At 38.1% G+C, this 18888-nt stretch overlaps 1 protein-coding gene across 1 annotated transcript in view; it reads right to left on the reverse strand.

The window, feature by feature from the left end:
- Positions 1-18888, reverse strand: part of Amph (amphiphysin) — a 200526-nt gene that overhangs the window by 82082 nt on the left and 99556 nt on the right. The window contains exon 3 of the mRNA XM_028789250.1: positions 42-96. Within this exon, the coding sequence (XP_028645083.1) occupies positions 42-96 (55 nt within the window). The remainder of the gene's footprint in view (positions 1-41; positions 97-18888) is intronic.

The following is an 18888-nucleotide window of genomic DNA, read 5'->3' on the forward strand; positions in this document are numbered from 1 at the left end:
GTGCTTGGAAGCAGGCAGTAAACAACACACAAACACATTACCTTTGATTGCTGCTAAATATCCTCGGAGTTCTCGCTGAAGTCTGGTACCCTCTGCCTGAAAAACACACAAGTACAGAGATGCTAAACATCTTTTCTATATTTTGCATACAAATATTTAAGAAGCAATAAGATTAGTGATGACTGCCAGAACCTTATTATTGAAAAAAATATAAATATGCAAGCACAATCTGAACAAGATAATATGCCCGTCCATCTCGGTACTTATAAAGGTGCTAGTCAGAAGAAAAAAGACAAATAAGATTTTGCTAAGAGTAGAAAATGGGGTCCGGCAGGCAAACTTCTGTGTACTTACAAGTCACAGCTCCTTTTAATTTAGATACCTGGGAATAATGATACAGATTTCATCACCTCTGTTTATCATGCTGCTGGCTGTTGTAGGTCAGTCTGGTGACTTTGGAAGGCAAATGCTGAAGCACAGTGCTCTACACATATTTTAGTCTTGTGATAATGCTACAAACTTGCAAAAATGAACCTTTTCACCTTGTGCTTAAAGGGAACAAGTCTAGCAGTCATATTTGCTTAACAAATTAATCCAATGATTATGCATATGATTATAAGGCATTATCCAACACAAAGCCTAGAGTATCTAGGCAAAATATGTATATCATACACAAATGACATTTAGCCCTAAACACCCATTTAAAATCAGAGACATAGAACTATAAAAATCATAAAAACATATAAATTATTTTTAAATACACAGTGGTCAATACAAAGAAACAGACAAAAATAATTTACTTGAGGAGCATATTGGACTCAAAGTACATCTTAACAGAGTAGCAATGGAGTACAGAGAGAGTGATATTGTTTCTGTTAAGGCTATGTAGCACAAAGGGAAAGTGTATATTTGAATTAATCTCAGATGAGTTTTGCAACTTTGTATACTGTTAACATCAGATAAGGACTGAAGGTTATTGTATTTACTTGGACACTTACATTTCAATCAGAGTAGTTCCATTCAGGATGGGAAAACGAGTCAAGTTTTAAATAAGTGGCTGCCCACTTAGTATATTGGCATGGTGTAAAATAAACATTCTAGGGTTCTCTTGACTTGATGAGTCATTTAGAACAACAGTGAAGGAAAACTGTACAAACCTAGAATAGCATTTTACAAAGAAGCTCAAGAGAGGGGATTCTCACGATATACATCTGAGGTAAGGTGGACAGTGGAGAGCTTCCAGAGACGCCACTGTCCTCAGGACTGCTAAGGCAAAATTTAAAAAAAAAAGCCTTTTCCCACTAAAATCTAAATCTAAATACAGTAAATAATTCCCTGTCGTATTACCCCTTCACTTTCTACAGAGGCCACAACTCACAGTCAACCCTGGTCCAAAAGCACTTAGTGGAAAATCCCAAAAAAATCCTAAATTTTAATTTGTGTGCTGTGGTGATTCATGCCCTGATCTCTCCCTTACAGTAACATAAACCCTACGTTTGAAGAAGGCATCCATATTGTATATGCTTCAGACCCTTTCCTCACTATCCTTGTGTTTTAAAAAATGTTATCTTATAATGGGCCCTGAGAGAGGGAGTACTCATCGTGGTGGTTTAGATATGCCAGAGAGAATCTGTAAGTTCTTACACAGAGTGAAAAAGTGAGAGGTCTGAACAAAAAAAAAAGAAGAAAAGAAGTCTGATGAAGTTACATGACCTTAGAAACCATGAAAAATTATTGTTGCCAATCTTCTACCATGTCTCATCTATAAACATGTAGATTACAGGTATGCATTATGGGAAAAACAATATGTACAGATTTGATATAATTTGTAGCTTCAGAAAATTTGGTCTGTATCCCCTCAGAAAAGAAAGTGTTATATATAAAAGATACAAAATATATATTTGGACGATTATATTTTTGTCAATCTCTCATAATTATTTTGATAGGACAGGACTTCCAGCTTGTACTCACTGGTTTTGTGTCAGCTTGAAACAAGCTGGAGTTATCACAGAGAAAGGAGCTTCAGTTGAGAAAATGCCTCCATGAGATCCAGCTGTAAGGCATTTCCTCAATTAATGATCAAGGAGGGAGGGCACCTTGTAGATGGTACCATCCCTGGGTTGGTAGTCTTGGGTTCTATGAGAAAGCAAGCTGAGCAAGCCAGGGGAAGCAAGCCAGTAAGTAACATCCCTCCATGGCCTCTGCATCAGCTCCTGCTTCCTGACCTGCTTGAGCTCCAGTCCTGACTTCCTTTGGTGATGAACAGCAGTGTGGGAGTGTAAGCTGAGTAAACCCTTTCCTTCCCAACTTGCTTCTTGGTCATGATGTGAAGGAATAGAAACCCTGACTAAGACACAGTTTAAAGCACCAGACTTGCTTATAGAAATTGTCTTGGGCCATGGAATGTGAGTAGAAGGGCCGTGAAGCACTAATATGGGAGCCGTCATTCAGCCTTCACATGTCTTTGCTTTGAGATCCACAGTGTAGCACATCAGGCAGGGGTAAGAGGGCTGCTTGCTTGTCCTGGCTCCCAGAGAGAGAAGAACATGCAATACAGCTAATTTTTGCATTTTCCAAAGTTAGAACCATTTCTGTAGAAAGCCATGAGTATAGTGTGACCTCAGCAAAATACAGGCCAAACTGCCCAATTAAATGAGTCACAGAGAACACTGAGATGGCTGACCGGTAGTTAAGGCAGAGATACAAAAACAAAAGAACCAGTAGATCTGCTAAGTAGAAAAGCAATGCTGGAATTTGCAGAAATCCAGAAAAGAAAATGAACTGGACATGTTAAGAACAAAGCAGATGGTTAGAAGTTAATGGCCTCTTCAACAACAGAAGGAGATGGGATTGTCCTTATAGAGAAGCCAAGTTTTGAATCCCTAATCCTAGAGATTAGATTTAGAGAACCAAATCTGAGTGCAGACAGTCTATTCTCTGGAAAGATGTAACCCCCAAACAGTCTGAAGCTGAAAGTTCTAAAAGGTGCAGTTTAGTAAGTTTTGGGTTCATCAATGTCACATGTAACAAACCAGCAAAGTGGAGAATCTGGGCTGTTGTCAGAGCACACACAGAAGAAAACATGTTAAGCCCTTAGGCCAGACCCTCACGATACCTCTGGCTTTTAGAGCCTGGCCTTGCTGTTCCTGGTTCTTTGTAACAGCCCAGGGTCACAGAGATAAATAAGGGAAGCCTCACTTTACACCAAGAAAGATGCTTTGCTCTCAGCATCTCATGCAAATAGTATGCAGAGTCAGCTGTGAAAATGGGTGGCCATCAGCTATCGAGATGGTTCACCTCATCAGGAAATAGCATGAGTGCCATAGCAGGAGAGCTCATTTGCCTCTCAAGCATTCATAGCACAAAGTGTGCCAGATAAAGTCCACAACCAAGCCACTGTCTTTCCTTCGAAAACAAGAAAGAAATTAAATTATTCATGTTCAACTCCATACACTGGATTCATCTTGCCAACAAGAAACAATAATTTTTTTAATGAAATGAGATTCTAAGAAGAGATTATTTTTTAATGTAACAGTGAGGGAAAGTTCAGGCTGTACAATACTAGCTTAAATAGATGAGTTCAATTTAAGCAGAAAATGGAACTAATTTAAATGACTTTCTTCTTTCTCGGTTATTAAAATGTTTAATTTCCCCCACAAGGGCATGTAAATCTTACAGTAACAACCCCATTGAGCTCCATATAAAATTCTACCTGATTCCAAAATGTAAAAGACTTTGCAGGAAACTTCTTCACCTCCAGTATGTGATCGGGAAGCTTCTTTTGCATGTTGAAATTTCCCTCCATCATTGTGGGTGAACCATAGATGGTTGTAATAAAGTCTTAATATATGTATGCATGCTCACTTCATATTCATCTGTAACATATGCCAGGATCCCTGTCACTGCTTATGTGTGTGATCTAGCAGAACTGTCTGATGTTTCTAAGGCTTGGTTGTTGGTAGCTTATAATACAAAGGCACAGAGAGGCATAGCCCCTTTTCTGTGGTCCTTTCCTGTTCTATCGTTGTCTGGTCAATAGCTTGCCTTCCTCACTCTCTTTCTCTGCACTCCCCTTGCCCACATACATTTTCCCTGTAACACAGCAACACTTATTTTCTGGAGAATACTTTCTCTTGATTTGTTTCCAATGTACTGTAGTTTTCTGGAGTATGTTTATCTCATTTATTTCTAATGATTTCTCCACTTTCTTCAATGCTACTGCTGTATCTCCACAGAACTCAGACCTCAATACAAACCCTCTTCAATTTAAGTTGAAAAAAATCTTATCCCACTACTCAGATTTCACTGACTCTGAAGCCAGACTGAATTCCTCTTAGAACTATTACTGAACTCAATCATGAATTTTGTATTCTATGTGTGTAGAAAATATATTTAAATCCTCACACCTGTGGTATTATATGCCTTTACTTTTCCTAACTAACAAACAGCATTGTTATTATTTTTGTCTTTTGATCACAATCTCTTCAGGGGTCATGGAAACAGGAGAGCAAAGAAATCTATTATAATTAACTCATATGTATTTCTTAGCAAAAACTATTCTTCAGAAAAGACCGAGAAGGATTTGTTACCTACAAAGTCCCTTATCCTGCCAAACACCCTACTATTGCAGCACAGTTCCAATATTGGTCCAAAGTTCTTTTCTTCTTTCAGTTGAATAATTTATCAGTTTGTCAGTAGCTGCCTGCTATTTCTCAAGGCCAGCTGGTCCCCCAGCTTGCACTTTCCCACACACACACAGCCTAAGGGAATTACAGTCCTTTTTCTTCTACATTAAAACTTTTTCATTCACTCTCCTCATGGGGTTCACACTCTCCCAGCACAGGGAAGAAGAAAGCACTCCCTCAAGTTGTCTTCTCCTCAGATCTCTTGGAAAACATTTGAAGATTTCATAATAGAGGTTGCAAATATTAGCAGGCATACACAAAGTACATATGAATCAAAAGATCTCTGCCTTGCTGAGACTTATGGCATCCTGTTCTTTCTACTGTGCACAGCTTTCATCAACACAGCCCCTAAGGATCAGGTTGAAGTTAATAATCAAATTAATAGAGAAACACTGCACATTAGCAATAGATATTTCAAAGATCTTCATTGGTACAAAGAAGTCACATTTCATGCTTATCTTATTGTGTTTTCAAGTTGCTGTTCAACATGTTAGTCCAGAGTAACAAAAGCTCATTAATAATTTGCATTAATAATCCATCAGAGAGTGCACCATTGTGTGAAGTGAGTGGTACCCAAACAACCCAGTCTTCAAAACAGTTTCATCTGTAAGAGTTTTCAGAACCTTGGACAGCTACCACTGCCCAGGAAGCACTGTCTATGAAGTAGTCATCTATGAAGTACCTAACAAGCAGTGGTAAAGCTACTGAAACATTAAAAGACAATGTCTATGAAGTACCAAATAAGCAGGAATCAATGACATTGGGGGAAATTGCCATGAGGTAAGCTGGCAGTGACAGGTGGGCTTTCTATGAAGTGAGAGGATAAGAGGAGCTGCCATACACTTTGACAGACTTCTAGGCCTTTGGCTTTAGAACTAAGTCTCCATTAAGGAATAATAAATAACATTTGAAAACTAACATTGAAGAATTTAAAATGCCCGAGAACTTAATCCTAGTAAATATCCCAGGAATCAACAAAGGACAATTTTATTAGCTTGTTTTTATCTCATTTAGACAGAGTGCCCAAAACATTATGGAGGGAAGTTGAAACTATTTGTGATGTTTACAAATTCTCATATATACTACACATAGAGAAAATCAGGTCATTAAGTCACCTCTCTAATTAAGCATCTGTAAACTTACATTTAGAGAAGGGCCTTTGTTTGAAGCCCACAGTAATAACAGATACACGAAACCTGGACCTCAGAAGACAAAACTTCAAAATGTACTTTCAGATGATTAAATTCCACTGTCTCATGCAGGATGAGCCAATATGAATTCACATCATTAAGCTTATTATTTTTGGCCTTTTCTGACATTTCTCTCCTGAAAATGGTTGAAGTCATACATCAAAATTAGAACTGGGTATGATTTATAAGAGTTCAGGAAAGTTAACTCGATAATAAAAGCAATGTTAATAACAAGTGTGTATCATTTTTTACACATAATTAAATGATATTACATTATCAAGGAATTGAGACTTCATGAGGCCATAATCAGTAGCTTATCTAATCGGAGGTTAACAAGTCATGATATCTGAATCCACATGTGATGAAACAATCTACGCTGCTGAAAATTGCAAGCACCTTTAGGAAGCTAGAAATGGAGTCTTCCATAAGTTAAGTTTGGGTGCTGCTACACTTTATCATAACATTGCAAACATTGTAAAAACATTGTAAAAGAGAGGATACAACTCTGATCCATTTCTCACACCTCACACTGAGCACTATAGAGCAGCAGAAGCCATCATTAAAAACCATAGTCTAAGGCTTGAGAGAGAGCTCAGTGGTTAAGACTAATAGCTGCATGTCCAGAGGACCCAGTTTTGATTCACATCACCTAAATAGCAGCTGACAATTCTCTGTAGCGACAGTTCCAGAAGATCTGGCATCCTCTTTTGGACTCTGCAGACATCAGGTACATAAGATATACATAAGCATTCATACAAGCAAAATACCCATGTACACAAAACATAAATATAATAAATAATAATAATAATAATAATAATAATAATAATAACCATGTTCTGCATTTAGTCATGGCTATTGTGAGAGGCAGAATCAGTTTCCTTCAGGGACAAGCTCCCGCACAGGTTGTTCAATCCAAACTGGTCATCCCTTCACACACATACTTGAGCAAGGTTAAAATGATTCAGTGTCAGGTACATATGAATATCTGCTTATACAGGTAACAATAATAATTAAAGAAGAGATATTAATTTAGAAGGGAGGTATGGGACACTGGAGGAATGACAAATGAGAGGGCTAGGAGTGACATGGATCTCATGGTCATATGTGAAGTTCACATAATAATTTCAAAAACAGAACCCAGTTATATTTTTATAAAAGTTTTTCTAATGGTGTACATATTCTTTTGGTAAATACTAATATTAATGCAGAGTATAGAAGGAAGACAAGAAGCCAGAATGACTGGTATTGGAAATCATAGTTATGGATCTATGGGGATGCCAGATGGAATAGAAAGAGACAGCAAAGAAAATATCTTGCTTTTGTAACTATATCTATTATTTATGGCCTAATTTCTTGTTTCACTAGTCATGAACTTAAAGAATACATAAATCAGAGGTAAAATTAAACACTTTCTGTATTTTTGGCAAAACATAGAAAATTAATTAGGAATCATTTGTATGATTTCTCCATTAATTTTCATTAGACCAATTAACTTGAGTCTATAAGCATGTGTATTAAGAACTTGCATAAAAGCAAACCAATGAAGTCATCACAGCTGCCACTGAAATAAGCTGCAAGCTATGACCAGCTGCCCTTAGGTCACTGCGTTTATAAGTTATGAACCTTGGTTTGGTATGCACACACACGTTTGGGGGAGAGAGAGTGGGAGATTTGTCTTGTAAGGTGCACTAGGGCATCATTTAAACATCTTTGCATCACTTCTTACATACCTAGAGCACAATATTGAATAGATCAGGAAAGGAGTGGGTGAATAAAGGAAACTCAGCAGGAGCTCCACCCAGCAGTAGCTCACCTTACTTCCTGTTCAGTGACCTTTACTGTGTACATGAATGGCAGCTCTACCTATCATATTCTTTCATGACTAAATTGACAGACTTGAAAGCTGTATAAAAGCAACTGCTGAGTCTAGGTAAGAAATTGCATTAATGAGGAGGAGGAAAGTGCCTAGATTGTCATTACTCCAGTCACAACAGAATATCTGAAATGTTCTTGGAGCTGTCACTTGAAAAGTCTGAATTGTGAACTATTTTCCCAGGGTTTCTCTTTAAAATACCATAGCATGGGGTCCTAACCAACAGAAATATAGTTCCCCACAGGTCTCAAGATCAGGATGCAGGGAACCCAAACTATCATGTTTGGTCTCTCATTGGCTTAGAAAAAGTCACTCTTAGGGCATCCTTGCCATATGCATGTACCCCTGCAGTCCCTGCCTCTTGTCTTAATACCCCTGACGATATTGGTTTAGGACTCACCCACATGACCTCATTTAACCTAATCAACAACTGTAAATATATCAACCCAAAATACAGGCACATCCCTAGATCCTGAAGGTTAATAGCCACGTATGGATTTGGGGGAAACAAATTTCAATTCATGACTCAACAAGGTCCTCAATAGAAGCCATTAATATGGCAATATAATTACAAAATCTGACATTACTGGGTTGTTCCTTTATTACCAGAATTGTTCCAAATATCACAGTCCTGCTATTTCCCAACAACTCCAGAAGACAGCTGTGGAGTTTTAGAGTTTTAGAAATAGAGATTTTTTCCCTTTTAGCAATGAGAAACTGGTAACAAAAGCAGAAAATATGCCCAAACTAATATCTATTTATTAGACAAAAAAATTATTGTTTGACTTTAGGTAGTCTGGGCTATTTAGCCCTATGTGTGCATGAGTGCTGAGCTCTGGTTCTCCACCAGACTTAGGTGACTACAATGATACATGAGACCCTCCAGGAAGAGTCAACTCTTGATCAGTGAGAAAAACCTAACTGAAGGCACCATTTCCTCTGTTCTTGTGCAGCCCTCAGTTATTACTTAAGATGCCAAAATTGAGTACTTGGGTTGTTTGTTTGTTCATTTGTTTGTTTGTTTGTTTCAAAAGCTCAAGAGTTTATTTGACATAATTTGTATAGCATCATGACAAGGTGCTTTGATCCCATCATCTGGATTTAAAACATGAGCTGTGGTTCATAGGAATCATAGCTGGATAGGACTTCTGGTTGTTCCTTTCTTCTAGAAGTTGAATATTATTTAACTAATTAATATTATTAATTATTAATATTATTTAACTAGTTAATATTATTTCTTTCTTTGGAAGCATGAATATTAACAGCAGAAGAATAATTAAGCTAATCTTAAAATGAAAGTTTTGTAACATTTCTTTAGTTTTCTTATATATATAGCAAAATGACAATCATAGTGTTTGCATAGTGTTTTTGGGAACCATGGCTGCTCATCTTCAGAGGGGAGACATGCAAGTCAGTGGTAAACCACCACTCTTCCCAACAACAGCCTTAGCATCTGTTCTTGTACCCACAGATAAGCATACCCCTCACTTCTCAATAGGGAAACTTGTCTTTTCAACAGATGGAGACCATTACAGTAAACCAGAACAAATCAAAATTGTAGAGACCAGTCCCAGTAGATACACTTGCAAAATAATCCCACACCTAAGACTTAGGAAACACTGGCAAAGGGAAGGAGGAGAGGAGATTATAAGAGTCAAAAGGTTACTGAGTTTTCTGTGAGATTGAGCCTTCTAGCTACATCCACGAAGTCTAACCAGCACGAATGCCCAAATGTGAGCTGTCAAAGATAACATCAATGGAAATGATAAAGTAGATGGGGAAAAGCCCATGAGGCCACAACTTTACACAAAGAACTACACCAACCAAGGAATACTGAGAGTGGGAGGAAGAGTCTTTTCCAGGACAGAAAACTGTAATTAATTATCCAATACCAAATAGGCAGGCCTGAAAACAAGCATACAAGTAACATCAAAAGAATGAGCAGGCTATTTGAGATATACATGCATATATACATATACATATGTATTCAATAACAGGCCGTGAACTTGAAAAAGAATAAGAAGGGTTTAGAGAAAAGGAAGAGGAGGAAGAATTACAATTATATTATAGTCTCAAACATTATTAAAAGTAAACGTAAATACATAAAATATTATCTCTGTCCTTCTAGCCATGCAATCTTGAACAAGTTACTTAGGCTCCCTAATTTTATTCTCCAAAATGAAGGTGACCATAGGACTTACTTCCTTGAACAATAACAAAGACAGAGCAGTGAGGTCCATGAAAGTCTCAGTAGAATGGGCCTAGAATGTTTCATGTATGATGTATATGCTGTATGTCCCTATCAGTACCCTGTTTCATGCTTTTCAAATGTTCAACTATGCCAAGAGAAAATGTTTCAATGAGTAATGGAACAAAGATGGCTCAGTGTGTTAAAAGTGCTAACCTGGCAAGCCTGTAAACACAAGTTTCATCCCTGGAATCTACACAGACTCATTGCCACTCATCCATAATCCCAGGACTGTTATGGGCTAGGAGGGAGAGACAGGAGAAAGCTTGCAGGACAAATGTCCAGGAGTTCAAAGCTTAGCAACAGACCCAGCCTAAGCAAAGTGAGAGGCATGAACTGCCATACATATGTTGTCACCATGGACCTCCCCTCCATAATTAACAAGTAAATGCACTAAATTTGGCTCCACATCTTGATGCAGAAGAATATCTTCACAAGGAACACATCAAACTTCCCAAACAACTTCAATGGGAATTTATAATGTGTCCTTATTGTTCATTTGTACTTCTGAGTATCAAATACATAGTCAAGCTATTCAGAAAGGTTTTTATGGTTTTAAATATTGCAGTAATAAAGAGTCCAGAGCACATAGGAGCAATTTACACCGGTATACGGGAAAAAATTAACAACAGATATGGGAGACATAAAACTAATCTGAAAATTTACTAGCTGAAGAAACTAAGAAGCATGAATATTAACAGCAGAAGAAAAATTAAGCTAATCCTAAAATGAACGTTTTGTAACATTTCTTTAGTTTCCTTATATATATATATAGCAAAAGGACAATCATGAGTCACTATGTTAATCAAGTAGATACTGTACTTGCAGTTCATAAATTGAGACGCTCTTCTTGAAGAATGTTTCAAAAACAAGCACATTCATATTTTGTTTGTGGTCATCCAATAGGGCTTGTAAACTTCAAAATCACAAGCTTCCTTAGGAGACACACAATAGAGTATGGCTTCAAATTCAAACACATATACAATTAAGGAGCCACTAGATCTACTGTTACTATGAAAGATCAGACTATGACTCCATCACAGGATGACTCTAGAGCTACATTTCAAATGTATGATTCAATTGAAAGGCCAGCAGGAATCAATATTTTAAAGGACCCCAACTGATGATTGTTGGACACTTCCTTAATTCTTCACTGCATCAGTCATTGTATGGGAACTTGGTATGTTGACTGCATCTAGTGTGCAGCCCTAGTCTTAAACACTTGCTTGGCTCCATTTTTCAGACAATTGCCATAGGAGATTCCTGGTAACACATCTTTCATTTAGAATGTTACACTAATGGTAGGACCTAGAATGGGATTATGGGATGACTTATAAAAGATACAGTCCAAATAAAACAACCAAAGGGCTGTAATCTGAAATAAACCACTGCTTCTTTATGTAGATTCACAACCATCTCAGATGGTCATTCCCTAGGTATTCATGAAAAAGATGCCGATTTCTCTGCATGCCATTCCAGCATAACAGAGTCAGGATGGGAGTCATTTAAAGAGAAGTTCCTCAAATAGGTAATGAACTTTTCTCACAGGTAGAAAAAAGATATACGTAATAAGTCTTTTATTAGACACTGAGGAATGAGAAACAAACTCTTTTCCAATGTCTTGGTTGATACAGGTAGGTAAAAGATAATTAAAGGGAAGTAACGGAATAGGATATATCAAAGGAGGTCTTTAGAGAAACACATGAAGGAGCCTCTTCCAGGGACCATCTCTTCAACTTGGAACAGGCACCACAGGAAACAATAGCATTAATGTTAGAAGTGTCTTTAGTCCCACTGACAGAAATTTCAGTTAATTTTGAAGCTTTTGATTAATGTAAAATAAAAGGGGGCTGGGGGTAGTCCATTGATAATAAAGTAGATACATATAAGTAAGGAGGCTAGAGATTTTCAGGTTATTTAACAAATATGACCAGCTTCTTTTGTAATCTGGCACCATAGATAGCAACTGTAGAATGTAGGCCAACCATCCATATCACATGCATCCACTCTCTGTTCCCTCTCATAGGAACCAAATGATTGACAACCTTGATAAGTTACATTTTTCAAGGACTGTAAATCCAGATTATGTAAACAAAATACACACACTACACACACAGTATGCATGCACATGTAGATGTACAGACACCTACTAGATTACAAAATAAACTGCTGTGGCCTACTTAGAGAACTTACGTATCTCCTGCCTTTCCAGGCCCTTACCAACACATCTTTTTTATCTACTTCAGACCAGGGGTCCAACTTAAGCTGGTAAGCCCATCCACCCCTGCAGAGAAAATCTTTGCTCAGAACAAGCAATTTTCTTTGCTATAACTATTGTATATTGAATACATCTCAAATTAACAAAGACTATCACAACAAGTTACCATGAGTTTCATAACACTTAGTATATTATTTGTTCTTTTCAGTAATATCTCTTATATTCTCACTGAGCTTGGAGAGTTCAGTTGGAAATGGTATCATGAGAAGGCACAGAAGTAATTTATTTTTCTAAGAATATTAATTGTGACTAGAGTATATTCCTACACTAAACTGAAGAAGAAACAATACTAGAACATTGTTTCATGATGACAGAAATAAATAACACTGTCTAAAGAATCTGATTTTTCTTTTTTTAAAATTTAAATATGTCAAAAGAAAGATTTCTGTTAACTAAAGCAAAGCTTAGCCAAAGCAATAATGATATCAGAATGATGTATCAGTTTTTCTTCAGTGCTCAATGCCCTGTGCTCATTTCTTATGTCTTCTTAAGCATGAATGCCTTTGAGAGGTGATTACCTATAGGGAAGTTATTCTCTACCTATTACCTGAGAACTAACTGTCCAGCTCTTCCTCAAGCCAACTACCACACTTGTATATGCCATCCAACCTTCTCCTTCCACTTGGGTGCCAATCTGCTGATCATCCTTATAATGAATCAATACATTTTCCTTTGAGAAGATTTTGTTATCAATTATATTTGTCATCTTAAACAACATTTCTTTCTTTCTCAGTTGTAGTCTTATCTTGCAGACTAGCTCTGCTAAGAAGCAGAGCATGAGAACTGATCTCCTCAAGGCTCCCACCATCATACACATTTCTCAATATGTCCCTCATTTACCTGCGTTTTCATATTGTTGACTTTTTTTGAGAAGGCAATATATTCTACCTATTTATTACATTTTGATTTGTAGTGAGATGTAAAATCTTTAATAGCATTAATTTTATCTGTTTGTTACTTAAAATTTTCTAATGGCCTAGTTTAGCTCTTGGCATAAAAGATAGCCAAAAAATACCAAATGGATGTTTAACCATGTGCCCAATACTGTTCTAATTATGCCTCCACATGATGTTATCTATCAAATGACCTACAAAAACCCTAGAAGCTGATATGAAAGTAGATTGGCCTAAATATTGTAACCTTTTGTGAGCTAAGTTGATTCTCAATACAATAGAGCCCCTGCTGAAACTAAAGTGAAGGATCCTACAGGAGCCTTCCAGAGATGCAGACAGAAGCTGATCCCCTTACAGAATAATGTACAACAACCGAGTCTTCATCTTAATAGACATCTGGTATAAATTCAAGCAAAAAGACCCACCATTCTCTCAGAAATATCAATTTAGCAAACAGATGCTTTGTAATTAGTAGTCATTGAGAAATTAATGAGCTTCCACAGAAACACAAAGCATAATTTATTAATAATGTTATTTATCTTGAGATATATATATTAAAATGCAATCATATCTACCTGGCATTTATTTCCTCTTTCTAACTTGACCCATGACCTCTAATACTTTTCCATCAGAACTTCATATCTTCTTTTTCACTTAAATTTTGATAATCTACTAAGTCCAAAAAAAAAAAATGTTGCCAATACGTTCACGTGCCATTGGTATATGTTGGAGGAGGATATCAACCATAGTCCAGGAAACCTAGTAGTTACAACATCAAAAAAAGAGAACAAAACAAACAAAAAATACAAGAAGAAGAAGAAGAAGAGGAGGAGGAGGAGGAGGAGGAGGAGGAGGAGGAGGAGAAGGAGGAGAAAGAGGAAGAAGAATTTACAATTGCCCAGCCAATTAACAACTGCCAATAGCTTCTCCGTAAGGAGTAGGGCTGGAGAACATTTCTTCCATCTATGCTAGAATTTAGGCTGGCTTTATCATGTGCAGGGCACCATAGCTTGTCTGAGCTCATGAATGCAATAGCCATGCCATGGCCCAAAAACATCCCACAACAACACCCCCCCCCCCATCTAGGGGGAGGGGCTGATACTAAAATCTGGTTTCCTAATTGGTTCTTGATTGTGTCAATAAAGAGGGCAGAAACCAATTGCTGGGTGAAAGGAAAAAGGTGGGATTTCTGGGTTTCAAGAGGAAGAGAAGAGATGCAGGGAAGGAGGTCTTTTGGACAAGCTTTGGACAAAGAATGATGCACAGTCATGTAAGGCCTTGAGGCACCTAGAGCCAGAAGCCTCTGTCATGGGCAGGGGCTGAGGAGGTTGACAGGAGGTAGCTGATAGCTGATGAGATTGAATCAGGAGATTCAGTGCCCAGTAATTATGCTATCTGTCTAGTTTTAAAATAAAACTGTCTAGTGTTTTCCATTTGCAGAGCAAGGTGGGCACAGCTAGTGAAATAGTTAGTAGTTTGACGAAGCTAGCCAAGAGGGGCCAGTGGAGTGCAGACAGCAGCTCCCAGATTTTTTAGGTTGGGGGATGGTTGTGATCAAGTTGGAGCAAGGGGAACCAGGAGAGGTCAGAGTGCAGGCCTCCGAGGCACAGGGCAACGAGATAGTGTTTATAAAATTACACACAATACCCCCATCCTTCAGCTCTTACCATCCATCTCCTCTTCCACATGTCCCCTCAGTGGTGGAGTTGGGGGTGATTAATAGAGATAGCTGATTTAGGAATGAACATTCAGTCCTTTGTTCTCATCATTTGAAAGAGTTATGTATCTCTGCATTGACTACTGCTTACCCAGTGCATTTTTTTTTAATGCTAGAAAGTAAAGAACAAAACTAGAACTCAGTGACAAGAGAAACATGTTGCTGCATAGATAAATAACTTAATTAAATATATAATGATATGTATGGCTCTTTGAATAGGGAATACAATATGTGTCAGCAGATTTTCTTGAGACTCATAGTTGTAAGGTAGCTTTGTGTCAGCTGAGCCCAAACCATGTAGACATCCTCCTATGAGTATTTTGCTCACAAAAATTAGGATGAAGGAAGAAACCATGACAGCAAAGAGAGGAAGTGATGATGAATAAAAGAGAAGGCACACAATGTGTAAAACAAACACATGCTCCAAGGAGGCAAGTCAGAACTTCGATGTACTTGTTAAGTACTTGGCATGTGATGGCAGCCACGGAGAGTTTCTTTAAGTGACTTACACCAGAAATATGACTTTAGAAGTATGACAATCTAGCAGACATTAATACACAGATAAATAGCTGTCATGCAAAAGAGTTGAAAAATAATACATTAGTGAAGTGAATAGAGGAACACACTCTGGAAAGGCTGGGGAACATCATATCAATGATAGCTTAGGAACAGATCTTTTAAAAAGTGGAACTTCCTTGTGGACATGGCAGACTGGAGGAAAGTAGGCAGTTACAAGGGGTCTGGTGCACTGGAGGATGTAGAAAGAACCTGGAGAAAAGTAGTTTATTCCCCCAAGGAATAAACCCTCCAGACACACTGAACACAACATGTTCACTGCCCCAGTGTTCTTTCCTCACTTGATGACAGCATAGTGTCTGGAGTTGAAGGTCTCCCTATCATAATCACTAAAGAGAAAAGGTGTTTGCTTAGCTGGTGGCTGCTGACTTCTACCAAATACTGGAAGGGTAACTGTGATTTAATCTCTGGGTTTGGCCAAAGGAAGTTTTAGTGTTCTGAATGTAAAAGGAAGTCCAAACTAATTCCAGCGACAAGTAATTTGTGTCAAACAGAGCAGGAGTCCAAATGAAGACAAGACCAAACAAGTTGTTCCAAGTCACATAGACACACATTTAGGAGGAAGTCAGGGACCAACATTAAAAGAGAAGTTATATGCTTTCTGTTTTCATATATATGCAGGTAATGACGTATTTTCAAAACGAGAAATTTCTGGTAGAGAGGATTCTGGAAAAGTGCAAAGTAAATAGAACACATTCCTCCTCATGTCTTCCTTTATTAGTCTTCCTTAGATGAAAAGCCATCACCCCCACAGTTTCTTTCTTTTTCTTTTAAATGGGGGGAAACCTGCTGAACCAACCCAGCTTTTTCATTTATTTATTTTTTTAAGATGGCACTTTTCAATTTTTATTTTTGTACAAACATCTTACAAAGAATACAGCCAGGAGAACATGTAGAAGAATGCAAGTTGATCCATTCTTATCCCCTTGTACAAAGTTCAAGTCTAAGTGGATAAAGGACCTTCACATAAAACCAGATACACTGAAACTAATAGAAGAGAAGGTGGGGAAGAACCTCTAATACTTGAGCACAGGGGAAAAGTTCCTGAACAGAACACCAATGGCATATGCTTTAAGATCAAGAATTGACAAATGGGACTTCATGAAATTGCAAAGTTTCTGTAAGACAAAAGACACTGTCAATAGGACAAAATGACAACCAACAAATTGGGAAAAGATCTTCACCAATCCTACATCTGATAGAGGGCTAATATCCAATATATACAAAGAACTCAAGAAAGTAGACTCCAGACAACTAAATAACCCTATTAAGAAATGGAGTATAGAGCTTAACAAAGAATTTTCAAATGAGGAAACTCGAATGGCCAAGAAGCACCTAAAGAAATGTTTAGCTTCCTTAGTCATCAGTGATATGCAAATCAAAACAACCCTGAGATTTCATCTCACACCAGTCAGAATGGCTAAGATTAGAAAGAGGAACACTCTTCCATTGTTGGTAGGACTGCAAGATGGTGCAACCACTTTGGAAATCAGTGTGGCGGTTCCTCAGAAAATTGGACATAGCATTACCTGAGGATCCAGCTATAGCACTCCTGGGCATATACTCAGAAGATGCTCTAACATATAACAAGGACATATGCTCAACTATGTTCATAGCAGCCTTATTTATAATAGCCAGAAGCTGGAAAAAACCCAGATGTCTTTAAACTGAGGAATGGATACAAAAAAATGTGGTACATTTACACAATGGAGTATTATTCAGCTATTAAAAACAATGAATTCGAGAAATTCCTAGGTAAATGGACGGATCTAGAAAATATCATCCTGAGTGAGGAAAGCCAATCACAAAAGAACACACATGGTATTCACTCACTGACTATTGAAATATCCAAGATTCAACTCACAGGCCACATGAAGCTCATGAAGAAGGAGAACACCCACAGTTTCTTATTGTTTCCCCAAACCAATGACTGCTTGTTCTGTGTGGGAAATGTCCTTTGGCCACAACTTTCTGAAGAAACTTTTCTTATGCATTCTTTGCTGAAATGTCACCAGAAGTCAGTAGTACTGTTAGAAACATTGAACAGCCTTCCCCATTGCATAGTGGGCACAGAGATAGCTCTGGATAAAAACCTGGGACATGCTGGAGGCTGTCAACCAACAGAGTGCAACCTGAACATCAGCCACTTTGTTACATCCTTGTGGCATTCTGCTAAGTAAACATCACAGATTTGGTGGCAAGCTGTTTCACATCTGTTGACAGCTGCAATTTGGCAGAGCCCTGCTATGCAATATTTACATAACTTAGATATTTTATTTTTTACATCCCATGGCTGTAATCAAATTATTTCTTTTTCTCAACATAACCTGGAATAATGCTTACTGAAATAATATACTCCAAGTAGAGAACAGAACAAAGAGTGTTCTATAAATAACAAACCTGTAATTTGTACAAGAGCTCGACTTGCTTGAGTGAGCCCTTATCCCAGGACTTGGGTTGCTACTCTGATTTCTCTTACTGGCCATGAAGGAACAGAGTAATTACAGTCAACTCCAGCATGCTGTAGAATTTGCTGCTTCACTTCTCTGAGGAATTTCCTTTTTTTAAAAAAATGGGTGTGACTGGTAATAAATGAGCTTTCTGGGATCTTTAGGCTCACTGTATTGTAGACATCTGAAGCAGGAATCTCAGTCCTAAAAACCAGGAACAATATTTCACAGTGTAAGGCAGCAGTTTTCAACCTGTGTGTTTTGTCCATTTCAGCAAACACCTATCTCCAAAAAAATTTCCATTATGATTCATAATAGCAACAAAATGACAGTTATGAAGTAGCAACAAAAATAATGGTATGGTTGGGAGGTCACTACACAAGAGGAACTGTGTTAAAGGGTCATAGGATCAGGAAGGTTGAGAACCGCTGCTGAGGATAAATACAAAACCTTGCATTTTAACTAATTCATCTAACTCTCAAAATTCAAAAGCCAACTACCCCAATCACAGCAGTTAACATATTTAAAGGCCACATTTCCAAAGTCATGATATTCACTTAACAGTATACCACAAGTGTGTGAAGACGTGACTAACAGCGTTCATGCTCAGCTCTTACTATATTAGCTAATAACTTTTTAAGATATTAATAATAATTATTACATTCCGGTTTGGGACTGAGCCTAGGGCAGGTCGCAGGCAGCAGCTCCGTACCCAACCGCAGAAAACCAAGAAAAACAGGGACTCCCAGGAGCTTGAACTCACGCAGCATCCCAGGTAAGTTAAAAACAGCACTCACCCCAAACAGGGAGCAACAGGGACCCACTGGGACCCAGGAATTCGCTCCTGGCCCGGGGCGGGCTCCATCCGGTCTGGGCCCCAGCACTCGCGGGGCGGGCTCCATCCGGTCTGGGCCCCAGCACTCGCGGATCCCGGGAGGCAGCTCTGCACCCAATCTCGCAGACTCCAGAGGAAGCGGG

The sequence above is a fragment of the Grammomys surdaster genome, unplaced genomic scaffold (assembly GCF_004785775.1).
Source record: "Grammomys surdaster isolate TR1022 unplaced genomic scaffold, NIH_TR_1.0 125807, whole genome shotgun sequence".
In the NCBI taxonomy this organism is placed as follows: Eukaryota; Metazoa; Chordata; class Mammalia; order Rodentia; family Muridae; genus Grammomys; species Grammomys surdaster.